Source organism: Cinclus cinclus, chromosome 7 (genome assembly GCF_963662255.1).
Source record: "Cinclus cinclus chromosome 7, bCinCin1.1, whole genome shotgun sequence".
In the NCBI taxonomy this organism is placed as follows: Eukaryota; Metazoa; Chordata; class Aves; order Passeriformes; family Cinclidae; genus Cinclus; species Cinclus cinclus.
The window spans coordinates 7509324-7525588 of NC_085052.1; the positions used below are offsets into that span (position 1 = coordinate 7509324).

The window sequence follows — 16265 nt, forward strand, 5'->3', positions numbered from 1 at the left end:
CTTCTGTTTTGTTGCCATACACAACTGTGTTACTCTTTAAGCACTGCACAGACCAAGTTGCAATGGCTAACACTCACTTGTGAGTCTGCATTAAATTCTGTTGCAAAATAATGATCATCAAATTGATTTTTTTAAAGCTGTGGAGTGAGTATTTAGTGATTGTCCCTATTTAAAGGCTGCCCTGTGATAGGGAGTTTGAGAATTTAATTTCTATGAAAAATGTTCTAGAGGTTTTCTTACTGCCTTTACAATAAATTATATGCTCTCTTTTCCTATATCTTTTTACTGCTCCATAAATCAGCAGAGAGGTTATGAATTTGTTTCATATTGCTGTGTTGCACATTTGTTGATGAAACAGCTTATTAGATCATAAATAGATGTAATTGCATAATCTAATGGGAAAGAGGAGGTGGATTGAAGAAGGGGAGGAAATATAAATAGCACTAGAAATTAACACAAAGGAGAAGACAAAATTTTGTTACTAAGCTGTAAAAGCAATTGAGTGTTTATGAAATGTAGAACCAAATTGTTGTTTTGTTTTCATTTTAATCTAAATAATAATTGTAAATGACAATTTATATATAAAGAAGAAAATGTATAAATGACAGAAGACTTGGTAGCACCCTTCAGAGCATAGCTAAAACTTTATTTATCTTAAAGCTCATTTTGTGTCTCAGCTGCTGCAGTTTTGTGTTCTGAGATGTGTCCTTCCCCAGGTTTATATGTGCAGAAATAAAATGTTTTGCTTGGTTACAATTTGGATTTCTATCAATCAATTGTGAATCTCATACAAGGACTCCTGCTCACCTCACTTCTCTCATAAATGGGAAGAAAAGCAACTGTGCAGTCAAACTTGAGCTCTGTTTTAATTTCAATTCCTTACAATTTAGGAGACTGACAGTATTCTTTACATTATTTCTAACCTCTAATCCTGGAGATAAGAGTCGTGTGTGTGCTGTATTTTTTTTTTTTAATGAGTGGACTTCAGTGATAGTGGATGTACTCTGGATATGAGTTTGCAGTATGAATCACCACATTGCTGATGATGGTCTTTCACCACCAGTGCACAGATGTTTGAGCAAAATTATATATTTCATTAATGGCTGAACTATTGTTAATAGTAGGTTTACCATAAAATTAATCACTTAAATTATTAATAGAAAAAATAAGTAGCATTTACAAAATCTGTTTCTAACTTATAATGCTCCAGTTATTGTCAAAGTTCTGGTAGTTTAATTTTAATTTTTTTTTTTTTTGTCTCTAGATAAATGTTGCAGTTTCTGAAACTGCTAAAATATTACAACCCTGAACAATGAGGTAAAGAGGTCTGGGCCTTATGGAGGAGGGAGCAGGGAGTTCTAATTAGCAAACAAACTAACTAAAAAAACCAACACTGAGGGTCAGCATTAAATAATAGAGCTGTGAAATTTGAATGAACATAAATGCTTCAGCTTCTTTTATTATTTCTACTGTGGTTCAGTCTTCCTAGGACTTTATTTGACCTTGCATTAGAAATTGAAAATAGCAATTATTTTTGCATTTCTTGTTAGTTAAATGAAAATTGAGTCCCCTGGTCTGTTAATTTATAGTTGTCATATGCAGAGTGTTGTAATTTCCTCTTATCTAAATGTGAGTTTTTAAAATTGATATGAGCTTTTGCCTTGACTTCTGAATTTTTATTTAAACATGAAACTTACTGATTATGTTCCTGAAGTATTGCAAGTTTTTTTTTATTTCTTTTTTCCTCTTCTTTGTTTTTTCCTTTTCAAGTGCTTTGATTTTTTTCTAAGGACTTGCCTGCCTCCTCAACATTCTGGCAAATTGGGATTAATTAAGAAGGCGGGCAAGATGGGATTAATTAAAAAGGCATGCTTGTAAAGCAGCAGGGATTTGTATGAGTTAAAGGTGAAGTCCTGCCTATAAAAGCAAATTTTTTCTAAACCAGATAAGCCTGTATATAATGTGTGTGTCTCTATCTACTTTTATATCTATATAAAAATATACTTGAAAATAGAATTATCCAGAGTCTGCATGAAAGTGGAGGCTCTATGGTGGCGGTTCTTTGACTTGAAGCAGCTACAGGATTACTGCAAGCCTGCCCTTATCTGGGGCCAGTGCCTCTAATCACTGTGCAGCTGAATGACAGTGGGAATGAGGAGGAGGAAGAAGTTTCATCTTTTCCTTATGGGCTCATATTTTAATACAAAATCACTGCCAGAGCACTCCCGTGAGCTGTGCTCCCAGATTGCCTATCAGCATCTCTGAGGAGTTAGCTAGGTAGATTGGTGCCTGTGGGGCTCTGACATCCACCTTCATCCAAGCAATTACAGCCTTTTATGAATGCCTGGAAGTGAGGCTGCTGAGCAGTTCACAAGCTGCAATGTGGAAAAAAATTCAGGTTCGTGTAAAGAATAGCTACCTCAGGACTGGACAGCAAAACTGAGCATTTTGATTTCCTGTTTCGGCTTGAATACTGCTATTACCCTATTTCAGTCTGCAAGTTACCATCATCTTCATTTCCCTCCAGATTTTTGTCTGATGTTACCAGACAGAAGGATTGAAATTGCTGGCTAGTGACATCGCTGCAGAGGATTCATCTCTTTCCTATTTCTCCCTTTTCTGTTCCCCAGCCCTTGAAGGATTATTACCCCGGTCCATGTGCTCTTTTTGAGAGACAAAGGCATTACCTGTTGATCTAAGAATTGTGTGAAAACATTGTATAATACTTCTGGCTTTTTAATTATCATGTTCAAAGAAATTCTTGGCTACATGGATGTGGCAAATATATGGTTCTCCATCGTTATACTCAGGTACATTTTTGTATGGGGAGAAGGTTTTATGTTTAAAAAAAATAAAGGTCAAAAGACCAGCACAAACCCCTACAATCACCTCTGGCAGAACAATTTGAAACTTGAGCAGGTATCTCTTAGAAGCATGCCTTTGTATACATGATTTAAAGAATAGTTATTAAATATTTATGCCATACTTTATGCCATACTCCCAAATTCTGTGGAGAGAAATGGCAGTATTATGTAATGAAAAATGCTATAAACACATTGGAGCTTCTTGAGTCTCACATTTGGGCATTGAAATGTGCTGCCCAGGGAGGTGGTGGAGTCATGGTCCCTGGAGGTGCTTCGGGATGTGGCCCTCGGCACCATGGTCTGGTTGACAAGGTGGTGTTTGTCACAGGTTGGACTCGATCTCAGAGCTGTTTTCCAGCCTCATTGATACGGTGATTCTGTGATTTCTGACTGCCTGAATTTAGACTGTCACTCTGAATTTGTTCATGCAGTCTCCTTTATACATTTTTGGATGTGTGAAAAAGAACTGATCAACCACAGGGGGTTTTATTAATAACAGGCAGAGTTTTTTAAGATCCTTATTGAGCATGACCTCAAAACTCTCACAACTTCTCAACGGAAAAATTCAGAGGGAGGTGTTCTCAAATTCCATTTCAGTGTAGTATTGCAAGCTTTCATCATTCTAAGAGAAGCTAACATAGACTGTCTCTGCTTTTCAGTCCAATTGCTACTTAGAAATGCAGCCAATTTAAATTGGAAAACCCAAATCTAACTTTTAAAGGAATATTCTGCATACATTCAGCTGTCTGTCACTTCAGAATCTGTTAGAGAACAGATTTCTGGATGTCTACAAAGCCCAGATACATAAGTACACTTCAAGGATGTATATAAAATTGAAAATAAAACAATCCAGCAATGTTGCCATTTATGAACGCCTTTTGTCAAGTTAATATATTGCACTGCAGCTGGCTTGTTCCCCACCTCCACCTTCTTTAAAAAAAACACAAACCAGGGATCAGCTACAAACTCACCCCTTCTTTCATGTCCTGGGTCCACTTTATCAAGATCAATTCTCTAAGCATCCATCAACCTCTAACCTATATTGGCATTTATACCTGCATTAACAGAGCCCCTCCCTATATACTTACTGAATGACATGCAGTATGTGTTTGGAAAAGTCAGTGTAAAATACCATCACAAAACTCCTCAGTTATGAATAATAAACTTCATATTCTCTCTTGTATCCAATTATGTTACACAGTAGAACTCCCTGAGAAAACTAAGAACTTCAAACTAAATTGTACATTGGCAATGTACAGTTGAAGACAGTTCAGCCTCCCAACATGAGGACTGATACAGACTTACAGAAAATTTTATTTATTCCCAAGCTTCCACTTCAATTCAGCCACTTAGTTGCTATTTTACCTTAGGTAAGCACAGAATTTCAGGTTTCCTACATGTAAAAACTCAAAAAGCTCAAAAAATAAGTGTCTGTTTCCCAAGGCCATTGTGACAAGCAGCTGCCCAGAGCTTAAATGAGATATCCAGGTGGACTATGATACAGATGGGTGGAGGCAAGTCCTTCTTTGAATACAGATTGGGGTTTTTAGCCCTGCAAAAGCTAAAATAGTACAAGCACCTTAGAAGTTAAAAGCCCTAGAAAAATTGTGCAATTTTAATTTAAAATTGATGCTTGCTCCTACAAAGTGCTACAGTACTAAAATCACCAGGGTGGCAAAGTGGAACAGGGTGTGGATTTTAAATACACGTATTCTGATTTTAATACTTATATCACCATTAGGTTTTAGAAATCATCTGCCAAAATATTTTCTAAAAAAATTATCTTAATATGATAGCACAGCTGTGCACACGAGTGCAAATCCGTATGTTTTCAAAAGCAGCCGTTTGTTTGTTCGGTATTTCTCATTTTTCAGGATTACCTTCCAGTTCTGTCCAAGGTTTTGGTTTCAGTTACCTATTGGAGAAGTCTCATGACACAAACAAAACAGATCTGCTGATAATGAGAGAAGCACAACCACACCCAGCTTCATTACAGCAGCTCTGGGATGCTTCCCATGAAATATTCACAGATCATTTCCCTCTCCCCACGACTGCTTTGGTACACCCTGAATAATCAACATTTGATTATCTGGAATCTTCCAAAGCATCTTCATCAACTGGGCTTGCACACACAAACATGACTGTGAGCTCTGTGTGTTTGGTTTTTCCTTCTGAGAACACATACCTTTACATACACACACACTCTTACTCTATAGATTTTTTTTTAAAAAAAAAAGAAAACAAAGAAAAGCAAAAGAACAATTAAGGGTGCAAATTATCCTACAGTTGGATTAATCAGCACTTCAGTTTAACTAATAAAGCTGAAATTATCAAAATATTCCTTTAGAGAATTCAGAAGGTATCCAAGTCTTCTTGAGTTTTGAAAGCTGAGATTAATTCACAAGAAAATTAAACTCACCATATTTTAGTCACTTCTATCCATTACAAGAAGGAAAGTATTTTAAACTGCAGCATGAATGGAAAGATATTTTTCTGACTAATTTATCTTTGTCCTAGGATTGTGGGTGGCAATCAATAAAGCCCATTTGTCTTCTTGTTCCACAGTGCCTCGTGGCTTGCTTACACCTTGAACAAAGGTACAAAGCTCACCAGAATATTTAAAGACATTACTAATCCCAGCTCTGCTCCCAGGCTTTTGACCAAAATCACAGCTGCTCATATTATACTGCTACAACTGGTAGCAGACAGAGCTAAAATCTGGTCCTTTTGTGACAATGGTCCTTTTGTTCTACAGTCCCAGCTCCTGAAACCCAGTAGTTACATGACATACTCAACATGAACCATTTTTTTCACAAAAGGCAAGTTATCAACCTTCAAGATAACAGAGAAGTGGCTGAAAACTCAAACACGTGGGAACAAACAAAAATCTATGCATAAAAGTGCATGTCTATAATAAAAATCTACATTTAAAGGCCAAGTTCCAATTCACAAATCTGTAAGAACATCAGTGCCATCAACCTACAAATTAGGAATGTTTGATTCTTTGATACTGGCAAAGGAATCCAATGACTAATATAGAACACTATATTCCTACAAGTAAAGCAGCTACTTCAAAATACCCATTAAGTACTGCAGCAGTTTGCAATATTTTGTTTGTAATATTTAATCCAGGGCTGGGAGTTAGGTCTTCGAGGGTCTTTCTTCTGAAACCAAATCTTATCAGTGACAGCCAATGCACAAATTTTTCCAGTAAGTCTATAATACAAGAATATTATTCTGCAATAACACAGACTGCAAGGTTTTGCTTTATTTGACCTAATGAGGAGGTGATTTTACTCATCTGTTTGAGATACACAGCATAGTTTGGACAACAGTAATTCATGCCCTAATATTTATCACTTTCTAGGAACAAATGCAATCTCTAAAATTTTATCTAGTTTATTAGCTGCGCCTCATGGATCACTTCAAGTCTTTAAACTTACAGGAAGTGTTATTTCCTTTTTACAGATGAAACACTGAGGCACATAAACTATGGAAGAAATCCATAAGAAAATGTAGACATTGAGTGTGATTATTTTATGTGTCTGCATCTAATCTTTAAGTAATTCAATACTTGTTCTGTTGCCAGGTAATCCTAGAATACCCTGGATTCAAAGCTCCCTGCCTAATTCAAGGTTATCAGATATGTGCTGCTTAAAACTTGGAAATAGTCTACGTCTATCTTGTTTTAAAACACCACTACCATGAATGGAGTAGATATTTTGCCATCAGAGATGGTAGCAGCCCATTTTCATCCTTAGCTAAGAAATATAAAATACTGATTCAAAAAGATCCTAGACTGCATTTTTTACAGAGTAAAATATAAGCTTTACATTTTGGAAGAGATTGTGTCATGGAATTAATTTTTTTTTAATGCTGTTGCATTAAAAGAGTTTAAGATATTTACCCTGGAATATTCTACAGCTAGTGGCTAAATTATTTTTTAGAGGTCTAAAAAATTTGGGTTTTGCTCTCTGGAGCAAACTTCAAAGTCAAATGCAGGTCTTGCACCTTGGGAATGAACACTAAGTAACAAACTGTGTTGAGCTTAGTTCCACCCCTTCTCAATAAGGTCTTGGCCCTCATGGAGCTCTGAAATTAATGCAGGACTTTGTCCACTCATTAGGGTTTTAAGATTTAGAGGACAACATATAAAACTGGTTTCAAAATTCCCACTGCTCACTCACCTCACATTAATACACCTTTACTTATAGTTTACTGGTTTTCTTTTAACTACTGTTAGCAGCTGCAATTCACTGGAGTGCTCATGTTTTCAGGTATCATCATCATCATTTCTTACATGAACTTTGTAGCATGTTTTCTGAGCCTAGACTATACAGTTGATAACAAATTTCATAGACACTGACAGATAATTATTCTTCAGTGCTGCAGGAGTTTTCCAATGCATTTTTGTTGTCTGCGTAGTAATGTTTCAAAATAAGGTCTTTTTTCCATCAGCATTTGTTAGGATGTATAGGGATATCCCAAGGGTAATCCTGTAAAAACTCATATTTACCTCCTACCTTTTCTGCCTACATTTTGATACAATTAAATCAATTTCTAGTGCAGTGTGACAGACTGAATTCTCAAAAACTACTCATACTCATTTTAAAAAGATGACATGAACTATGGTAATGCCTTCCAAAATATGATCATCATGCCTTCCCCTTGATTAAAGGAGCTAAGAAAAACAGAGTGCGAGGCTATTTATTTGCCAAATTAAATCTAAAACATACTAAGTCTTAAATGGTATAACCTCTACAGCTCTTTATGTATCATTTATGGACAGACTTAAGCATGCATTGATATAACTGAGCTTTTTACACACCCATAGCAATGGCAATCAGCCTTTGATGCTGTCTGAAGGGCTGGCAGGGTCATCGACCATCTGCTCCCACACTTCTCTGCCCAAGTATCAAACTGCTTAGCCTGCAAACAAATCAGGCTCCAGAATCCACGAGCCCCTTGCCAAACCTGCATTCTGATTCACTCCTATAGACAGTCTCAGATTTACACAGAGAAAGGGACACTGCACATTGTTAATTACTTCCCGCTTTGGGGGAAGAGGGGTGTTTTTAAAAGGGCATAGCTCCATCCCAAATTCAAACGTGTTTGAGTAGCACCTCTATTACCTATCACTCCAACCAGGGAAGGATGGGTTCAGTTCATACATAGACTGACTTGAGAAAGTACTGATGATGCAGCAATTCCAAGAGGATTTGGAGGTAGAAAATCATGGTCTGAGGTGCCAGGAGAATGCTAAACTGAGAAGCACTGGCTGCAACTGCACAGCAGGACCCCAGGCAGCAGGGAGAAGCTACTCTGCATTTACATTCCACCAGCAGGACCATGACCAAAATCATCTAGTTCTGGCACTCATAGCTCAAGAACACTGATAAAACAAGGGAGGCTGTAAAGCAAGAGAGCAGTCGATGAGGGAAAAGTTTGTTTTATGTTCAGACAACTCAAGGAACGTTCCATTCCCAGAGAGGAAAAGGTGACCATACCTCCACCTACACAGGGACCTCTCCTACTAAAAGTTCTACACTGAAGACCTGACTCAAAACATGAGAAAACAGGGTACTTAAAGAGACAAAAAATAAGGTAGATTAGATGTGTGTATTAGCAATTCCTGCATTTGTTTTTCTGGTTATATAACATGGTGAGGATAACTAACCAATGAAAGGAGTTTAAAAGTCTGTAAGGGGATTTGAGTCAGTGGAGGTGTTATCAGACACGTACAGATGCTTCCTAAAGCATGTGTTCAACTCGCACAAGAATTAATTCAGAGTTACCCTACAGCCTGCAAAAGGCAGGAGGTAATAAGTAATCAGAGTTCATTTCATGTCTTCTCTATAAATCCATTAAAAACCACTGAAAAATGGTTACTGAATAAATTGGTAGTGTTAGGACAGTGGCTGGACTCTGTGATTTTTAAGGGTCTTTTCCAACCTAAAAGATTTCATGTAGCAAGTAATAAGCAGGCAAAAAAAAACATTACAATAAAACTATTCTTTAAAGTTTGCAAAAAGACTGCTTTCCTTTCAAAAGGCACTTTTCAGTGCAGATTGCTTAGCTTAGGAGGCATTTAATATTATTTTATAGCTCATGTTTCTATATTCAAAACAAGATTTACAAAAATATTTGGTATTTGGAAATACAAAATATCTTTATAATATAAGCTATAATTGGATAAAATTTAAAAATGTTAATACAGACAGAATAAATCGCATTAAAATAGTTTTTCAGAGCACTGTAACCAAAATAACTTAAATAAAGACCACATTTGGTAAGACTAAAATCATAACCACCAATGCTTTTCCAGAAGTTTGATTTTATTACCATTCACATGCTGAGCTGTAGAAAGGAAATTTGCAGGTGCAAAAATCTCACACTCAATTGCACTGTTGTCAATAAGGGTAATTATTTCTTGGATTAGATAGAGGCTACTCTGATGACAAAGACAGTTTTGCTACTTATAGCATGACTCAGGTATTTCACCCTGTAAAACAGAAGCTGCACTTCAATGGTGAACTTGTTCTACATTAAGGCTCTGGAAAACTAAGTCTGGACCAACTCTAAAAGTAACAGTTTTTTCCCCTATCTACACCTGCTGATGCTGCCAACTCCTTTGGATCAGCAGGAGCCTTATGCAAGTGGAGTAACTTGAGGCAACTGAGCTAGCTTAAAAAAAACTGTCTGGGAGGTGGGGAGATTTGTTCCTGTTGCTACTTTTCAACTCTCAGCAGGAATATTAATGCTTACATAAGAACCAGCAAGATGTAATCAAAGAGAGGCATGAAGGATAAAGTCACCCCCTTTCACAGCACTCTGAACTTCAACTGGCTGCAGCTAAAGCTAACTTCTTTTCTTAAGATCTCTTCTTACACAACATTATCATTCATTTACAATCTGCAGTTTAAGGACACACTCCTTGCATGAGTCATTCTGCAGACAGCAGAATTGAGAGTTTTAGAGAGAAATAAGGATTTTGCCTGGAATAACAAAATTTGATACCCTTCAAACATTTCAGTTGTGAGTGTACTTGTACCTGGAAATTGTTTTGTCCTTGAAGAATGTAGAGTCTTTTATAGGAGATCTAGAAATTAAGGAGAGCATGCAGGAGGTAATTTAGAAGTACGGTAAGAACATCTGGAGGCAAGGTTTAATAATCAAACAGATTCATTTGCTCTTACTCCCTCCATAATAACTGCATGTCTAGGTAAAGCAGATTAACTGAAGTGTAGGTCCTCAAAGGTGCTCACCTGTCATGTTCTGCTTCACTGCATGTCACACTCACGGCTATCAAATAAATAACCATAAACATCTGAAGACACAACCTAATTTTTCAAAGGCAGCATATTACAGTGGGTATTTCCAGTCATTCAGGTACTCAAATCTTTAGAGGAAGATAAATGCCATGTAAAAAGCTCTCAAATGCTCTTCCACAAACCAGTGCAAAGCAGAGCTAGATAAAGGGAAACCTTTTACTCCAACCTGGAGGATTTTTTTTTTTCTTCTAAGAAATCTTTCTATGAGTAGCAAAACTAATGGAACCTGTTTTCCTGCACTGCTGCATCTCAAGACTATTGACTTTGACATCTAACTACACAGGAGCTGTGACAGCAGTTTTCACTGCAGTTGGGCCATTCATAATGTTTGTGTCCCTGAATTCCCTGGAGTCTCATAGTAACTGATTTAGGCAGCCCTTCCCTCTCCCTCCTGCCCAAACTTGTATCATCATGAAAAGTGTCACTGACCAACACTTTCAAAGGCACAGAGGAGGGGAAGAAAGAATGGCAGATGTAGAATTAAAAGCATCCCTTCTTCCATAAATCAACCTAGCAAAACAAAAATAGTACACTGTCTTTTAATGCTTGTGGTTTGGTCTATACCTTGGGAACTGTGCTCCTTGAAGCTCCCTGCTATAAAAACACAACCTGCTCACCCACTGGCTTTCCTTTCTCCTCTCTTTTTATGACTACATTTCCTTTTTTATTTTGGTTTAATAAAAAGGTTTTGCATTATTTCAGAGCAGAGGTGAAGGGATGGAAGGAAAAAGAAAGGTTGAAAGGTGAAAGGAGGACAGAAAGTCAGAACTGCATTCAGGTATCCAATCTGGACAGAGAGTAAAATAATTTACCACCAGCCAGACATGAGGCCTTTATCTTTCTAAGAAGTTACTGATATTACTGTGAATGCATTGCAGTAAGAATAGCACCGTCTGTGTTTTTATATGATTTACCACAAACTTCACAATAACAAGAGTAAATTCAAAACTTGGAAAATAAAAGAAACAAAAGGGCAAAATGGTGCTAGACAGTCTCTTTGACTATTCTTCCTCCCCACCTGCTCTTCTTTCATCCAGTGCAGAGCAACATTTGCAAAGCAGTTTACATACTCAGTAGTTCTCCTACAGGGAAAAGGCAAGGTTACCATAGTATTGTCAATTAATTTTGACACCTGCTTACAAAGATTGATCAATTATTTTTGATGCTTCTCTGCTATGTTACTGTTTCTCAGTTTAGAGATAAATAAAACAAAAGCCAGAAATACTACACCTCTCCCACCAATGAATTAATGGTCTCAAGACACCCTCAGGCAGAGTATTTCTCCTCTTACTACAATTTTCCTGGTACTTGCAAATGCTAGTCACTGATTCCCAGGGAGCAAAAACAACCATGCCTCACTTACATGAAAGAAAAAAAACCGAAGAACCTTTTATTTTCAAGTGTTTTAAGCCTACCCTTGAAAATATTTTTTCTAGTACAGTAGTGACAGGTTTTACACATGTCCAATTTAGGTCATTAAAAGTTAAATTTAAATCTTGGGTAACAGGGACACAAGCAGCCACTTTGAAGAGCTGAGACTTGAAAATCCTGTAAATGTTTAGAGTAATACCCAAGGTTCTATTAACATTTCTACAGATCGTATCTACAACCTCTGAACTGGCTGTTAATGCAGCTCTAATAGCCAAACACTGCAGTGTTTGCCATTCTGAAACGATCTTCACGATAATCCTTAATGACAGAAGCAGAAGTGATGTACACCCAACAGAACTTGTCAAGCCACTGCTGCTTGAGTCCAGCCGTGGCTACTTAAGGGTAAAGCACGAAAGATACTTCGCAGCCAAATGGAAAAAAAAAAAAAAAAAAAAGCAAATTTTCTGCGGCAAAAAGGCAAACCATCAGTTGCCACAGAGATCAGGAAGGTCTTCAATCACCCAGCTATCAGGCAAATAACATCCCTTTTCCAACTCTTCAGGTGGAAATACACGGAGCTCATCACCCATTCCACACCCATCTGAAATTTCAGGATTCAAAATACAACCACTCCTCCGAGCAGCTGCCTGCAGAAATGTAAGACATGTTTAACATATTTCACTCCATCCCCAATTCACAGGACTTGAAAAGCTTTAAATCTTGGAATGCTTATTTTCAGTGCATAGTATACTTTGCTTCCAAGAATAAAGATGAGCCGTCAAAAACACTGCTATGAAAAGTGTCCTCAGTAAAAAATAGGTCTCCAACAGCTTACTCCCCTGAGAAAAATCATAATGCAAGTATCACTGTCATTTCTAAAACTGAAAGCAGGAAAAAGTATCGCTGAGTTAATGAGAAATCTATTCCGATTTCACCAAAACGCCTAACAGCACTTCAGTTAAACACTGTGTTAGCTCAGCTCAGACTAGGAGCCCTTCTAACGTTCAGACAGAACTTCCTCTAGGTGGGGATGGATTATTAACTTTCTACCAGAAGGGAAAATGTAACCACACAGTGCTTCCTCACTTGACAAACACAATCAAGGTAAAGAAACCTAGATGTTTTAAAAGATAAGCAATATGATACCTGTAAGGACAGGATAACAACCCAGTAGCAACTCAGAGAAGAGACTCATTCACAACAAACTTTGAAATGGAAGAAATTACCATTTGCTTTGGTCCTGGCACTATTAGGGTCTGTTGAGTGGCATCAAGACAAAAGATACAAGTAATCTCTTCGTAGCAGGGAAATAACAGTTCTGCAGATCCAGGTACACAAAGATTCACCTTGGCCTCCTCTCATCACGTCCCGAAATTAGCCCATTGCTCCACAGCAGGACAAACCCCAAACATCCAATACACACAGGCAACAAATGGCCAACTTTAAAACCTTTTTATCAAGTTCATAGGCAAAAAAAAAAAAAAAGGATGTATCATATTTGCCTTGTATTAGCTTTATAGCTAGGTTGTAATCTTACTGCTGCAATAGCCACCAAATTTCACTTATTTGGCTCTCTCTGCACTGTGTACATCACTTCAGCCAACATGTCTGACTTCAACAACTCCTTAACTTCCCAGGCTAATAAGTTACTGGATTTACTTTTTGTTTGTTTACTAATGAGTTACCTTGTATTAAACAGCTTAATTTCAGTACTCCAAAGAGAAAAAACTGAATTTAAACACAATTTTAAACCAGACAGTTATTGATATTTAACCTATAAAAAGTAGTTTCCCAAAGACAGAAAGAACTTGACTTCTCTAAGACATAGTCTCAACAATGTATTACTGATCGTTAGATATTAGAACATTTTCCAGCTATTTTTGTCAACATACTTAATAAATGGAGTTCCTGCTTTTTAGGGGTGTTTTACAGGGAATGAATGAGATGTCCTGTCCAAGATTATATAGCGAAATAACAGCAAACAGTATTCTTCACAGGCAGTCTTTACACTGATACCAAAGGGGGCGGGAGGAAATTGACAGCCCTATAAATTAAGTCTTCTTTCTCACTCCATATAGAAAAGCAAGTGTCAGGGTATGCTTCCTTCTCACTGATCAATGACTCGGTACCACACTGACTTTTAAGAATGAGAAGGCAGTTAGACCTCGACTGAGTACTTGATCCTTTGCAAAAATATGCTACTGTTCTGTATTTCCCACTCTCTCTCCAGCAAACCTTGTCACCAGGGATGGACATTTCATTCAGCTGCACTTGTGTCGTCCTGAATGAAACTGACCAATGCCCACTTAGCTCTAACAACTGAAAGGAAGAAAGACTGGAAGGAGCTAAGCCTCTCGCTCTTCAGAAGGAAAAAGCCATTAAAATCCACTACTAATTTTTGCTCCCTGGGCAGCCTCACGAAGTGCAGATGTCATTTGCATGACACTTCCAGAAGGGACAGCAGCGACACAGCTTCAGGCCGATTTCTCCCCGTCTCACAGCTCCCGTGAAGTGGACCAGCCTGTTTTCAGCGGTAAATCAGCCGGAGCTGTGCCCTGTGCTCTTAAGAGCTGGAGGAACCTACTTCATCCATAACTTCTGCCACATACTTCCACCACACATGAGCAAAATCATAGCAGAGACAACCAAAACAAAACAAACAAAAGCAAACAAATTTTTAAAAAGGCAAGTGAAAGCAGCAGGGAAAGGATGTAGAGATGAGAAGAAAATCGCAATAAGCAGAGACTTACTTGAACCTGCCCTGGCAGTGTTGGCACTGGTCTCCCACCCAGCCCTGGTCGCAGACGCAGGTGGAGTTGACACAATGACCCGAGAAGCAGGAGATTTTGTCGCAGGACTTGGACTGGGACACCTGGGCATAGAGGGCCAGGTAGAGGAAGCCGTAGAAGAGCAGCCAGCTGTTCACATCCAGCAGCGAGGCGAAGCAGCAGCAGCAGGCGGAGGGGAAAGGTCTCCAGGCGCCCGGGCCCGGGGGCGCAGCCCCCGCTCTCCGGCCGGCGCTGCCCAGGTCCATCTTGGCCGCGGGGGCCGCGGGCCGAGCCGCGGCCGGCGATGGCAGCTTCCCCTGAGGGGAGATAATCCAGCCAGGGAGATTCAAACCCCCCGCTTCCTCCTCGCCTTCCTCTCCTCCCTACCGACCCCAGCGCTGCCTCCTCCGGCCCCTTCAGCCCTCCGCACCCCGTCACTCCCGAGGGGAAGCCCGGCAGCGGCAGCCCTGAGCCATCCGCCCCTTCTCCTCGTCGTCCTCCTCAGGGCTCATCGCTCCCGTCTTCTTCCATGGAGGAGGAGAGCTGCCTCTTGACCTTGTGTTTTCTCCTGACCAGATATGCCCCCACGGCCGCGCACACGCCACCCTGGACCATGTATCCCGCGGCTCCCCCTTCTCCTTTGTATCCCGGTGCCCGCGGCACACACGCAGCGGCGGCGAGGAGGAGCGCGGGAGGCGGGGGCCGCCGTCCTCCGGCCGGGCGGCCAGCTGGGAAGTGAGGGCGGCCGGGCCCGGAGCCGCTACGGCATCGCGCTCCGGCGGGGCGGGGAAAGGGCCGGAGAGCTCTTATCCCCGCTCCGTTATTTGCCCTGCGGGGAAGGGAGGCGGCGAGAGGAGGGTTAGCAGCCCCTCCGCGTCCCAGCTGACAGCTTCCAAGCAGCCATTTTTAAAGGCTAATTGTCACCGCCGCTCGGAGCCGCCTCCCGCCCCTCGGCCCGCGTGGATCCGTCCCTCTCTGGGAAGAGGGGGGCTCCGGCGGGGCGACCGTCCCCCGAGGCCGCCCCTTCCAGAGTCGGGGGGAGCCGGACCGGCCCCGGGAATGCAGCGGCCCCGGGAATGCAGCGGCCCCGGGAATGCAGCGGCCCCGGGAATGCAGTCCCCGCCGCCCCGTCCCGCACTCCCCGGCAGAGCGGGCTGAGGCTCGGATGGTCCCCGCTCTGCTGCCTTGGTTCCTCTGTTCGCCTCAGGTCCTGCAAAGTTCGGAGGCGCTTTGCCTTGGACTCCTCCCGGCTAGGAGCAGAAGAGATGATGGTACAACGTGTTCTGGGAACCTCACCCTTCCTAAGGTTTACTCTGTACGGAAAATGACGCTGTGGAAAGCCAGAGCCCATAAAGGAGACAGAGGAGTCCTGCAGCTTTATCCGAATAAAGGCCACTGGGGCACATGCCCGCGGGGTTTTCTCTCTCGAGGTTTAGGAGGGCGCAGCCTTCTTTTATCCCAAGCTCCCGGCCGCATGTTGCCCTTTTCCTTTCCCCATCGGCTGAGGAAGGTACAGCCTTCCCGAGCCGCCTAACCCATACCCCCCTTGAACCTGTTATTCTAGCCCAAAGTTCAGAAACTCAGGCTTGTGCAGACCCTTGTCTATTTCAAGAACTAAACTGTCTGGGCTCAGCGACGAACAAACCTGCTGCCCAAAGTTAGCACACGCGTTAAGACCCATTGCAAAGGCCGTAACATCCAAACCTTCACCCATCGAATTGTTTATAAAGACGTTAGCACACATCTTCCTTCTCAACTCCATGCTCCAAATTTAAGGTTCAAATCAAGCCGTTGGCTCCTGCTTACAAGCATGATGAGCAGTCACAAAGTCACTGCCTTTGTAAAAGGAGCAGTACAAAAAGTAATCCTTGTGCTAAAGTTGCCTAAATGTCTTTTTTCTTTTTTTTTAAAGTGCTCCTTCCACAGCCTTT

The 16265-nt window shown here is 40.6% G+C and overlaps 1 protein-coding gene across 1 annotated transcript in view; it reads right to left on the reverse strand.

Moving 5' to 3' along the window:
- The window catches only part of ATRNL1 (attractin like 1), a 431538-nt gene extending 416938 nt beyond the window's left edge, over positions 1-14600 (reverse strand). Inside the window, exon 1 of the mRNA XM_062496081.1 lies at positions 14317-14600. Within this exon, the coding sequence (XP_062352065.1) occupies positions 14317-14600 (284 nt within the window). The remainder of the gene's footprint in view (positions 1-14316) is intronic.
- Between the last annotated feature and the right edge of the window lie 1665 nt (positions 14601-16265).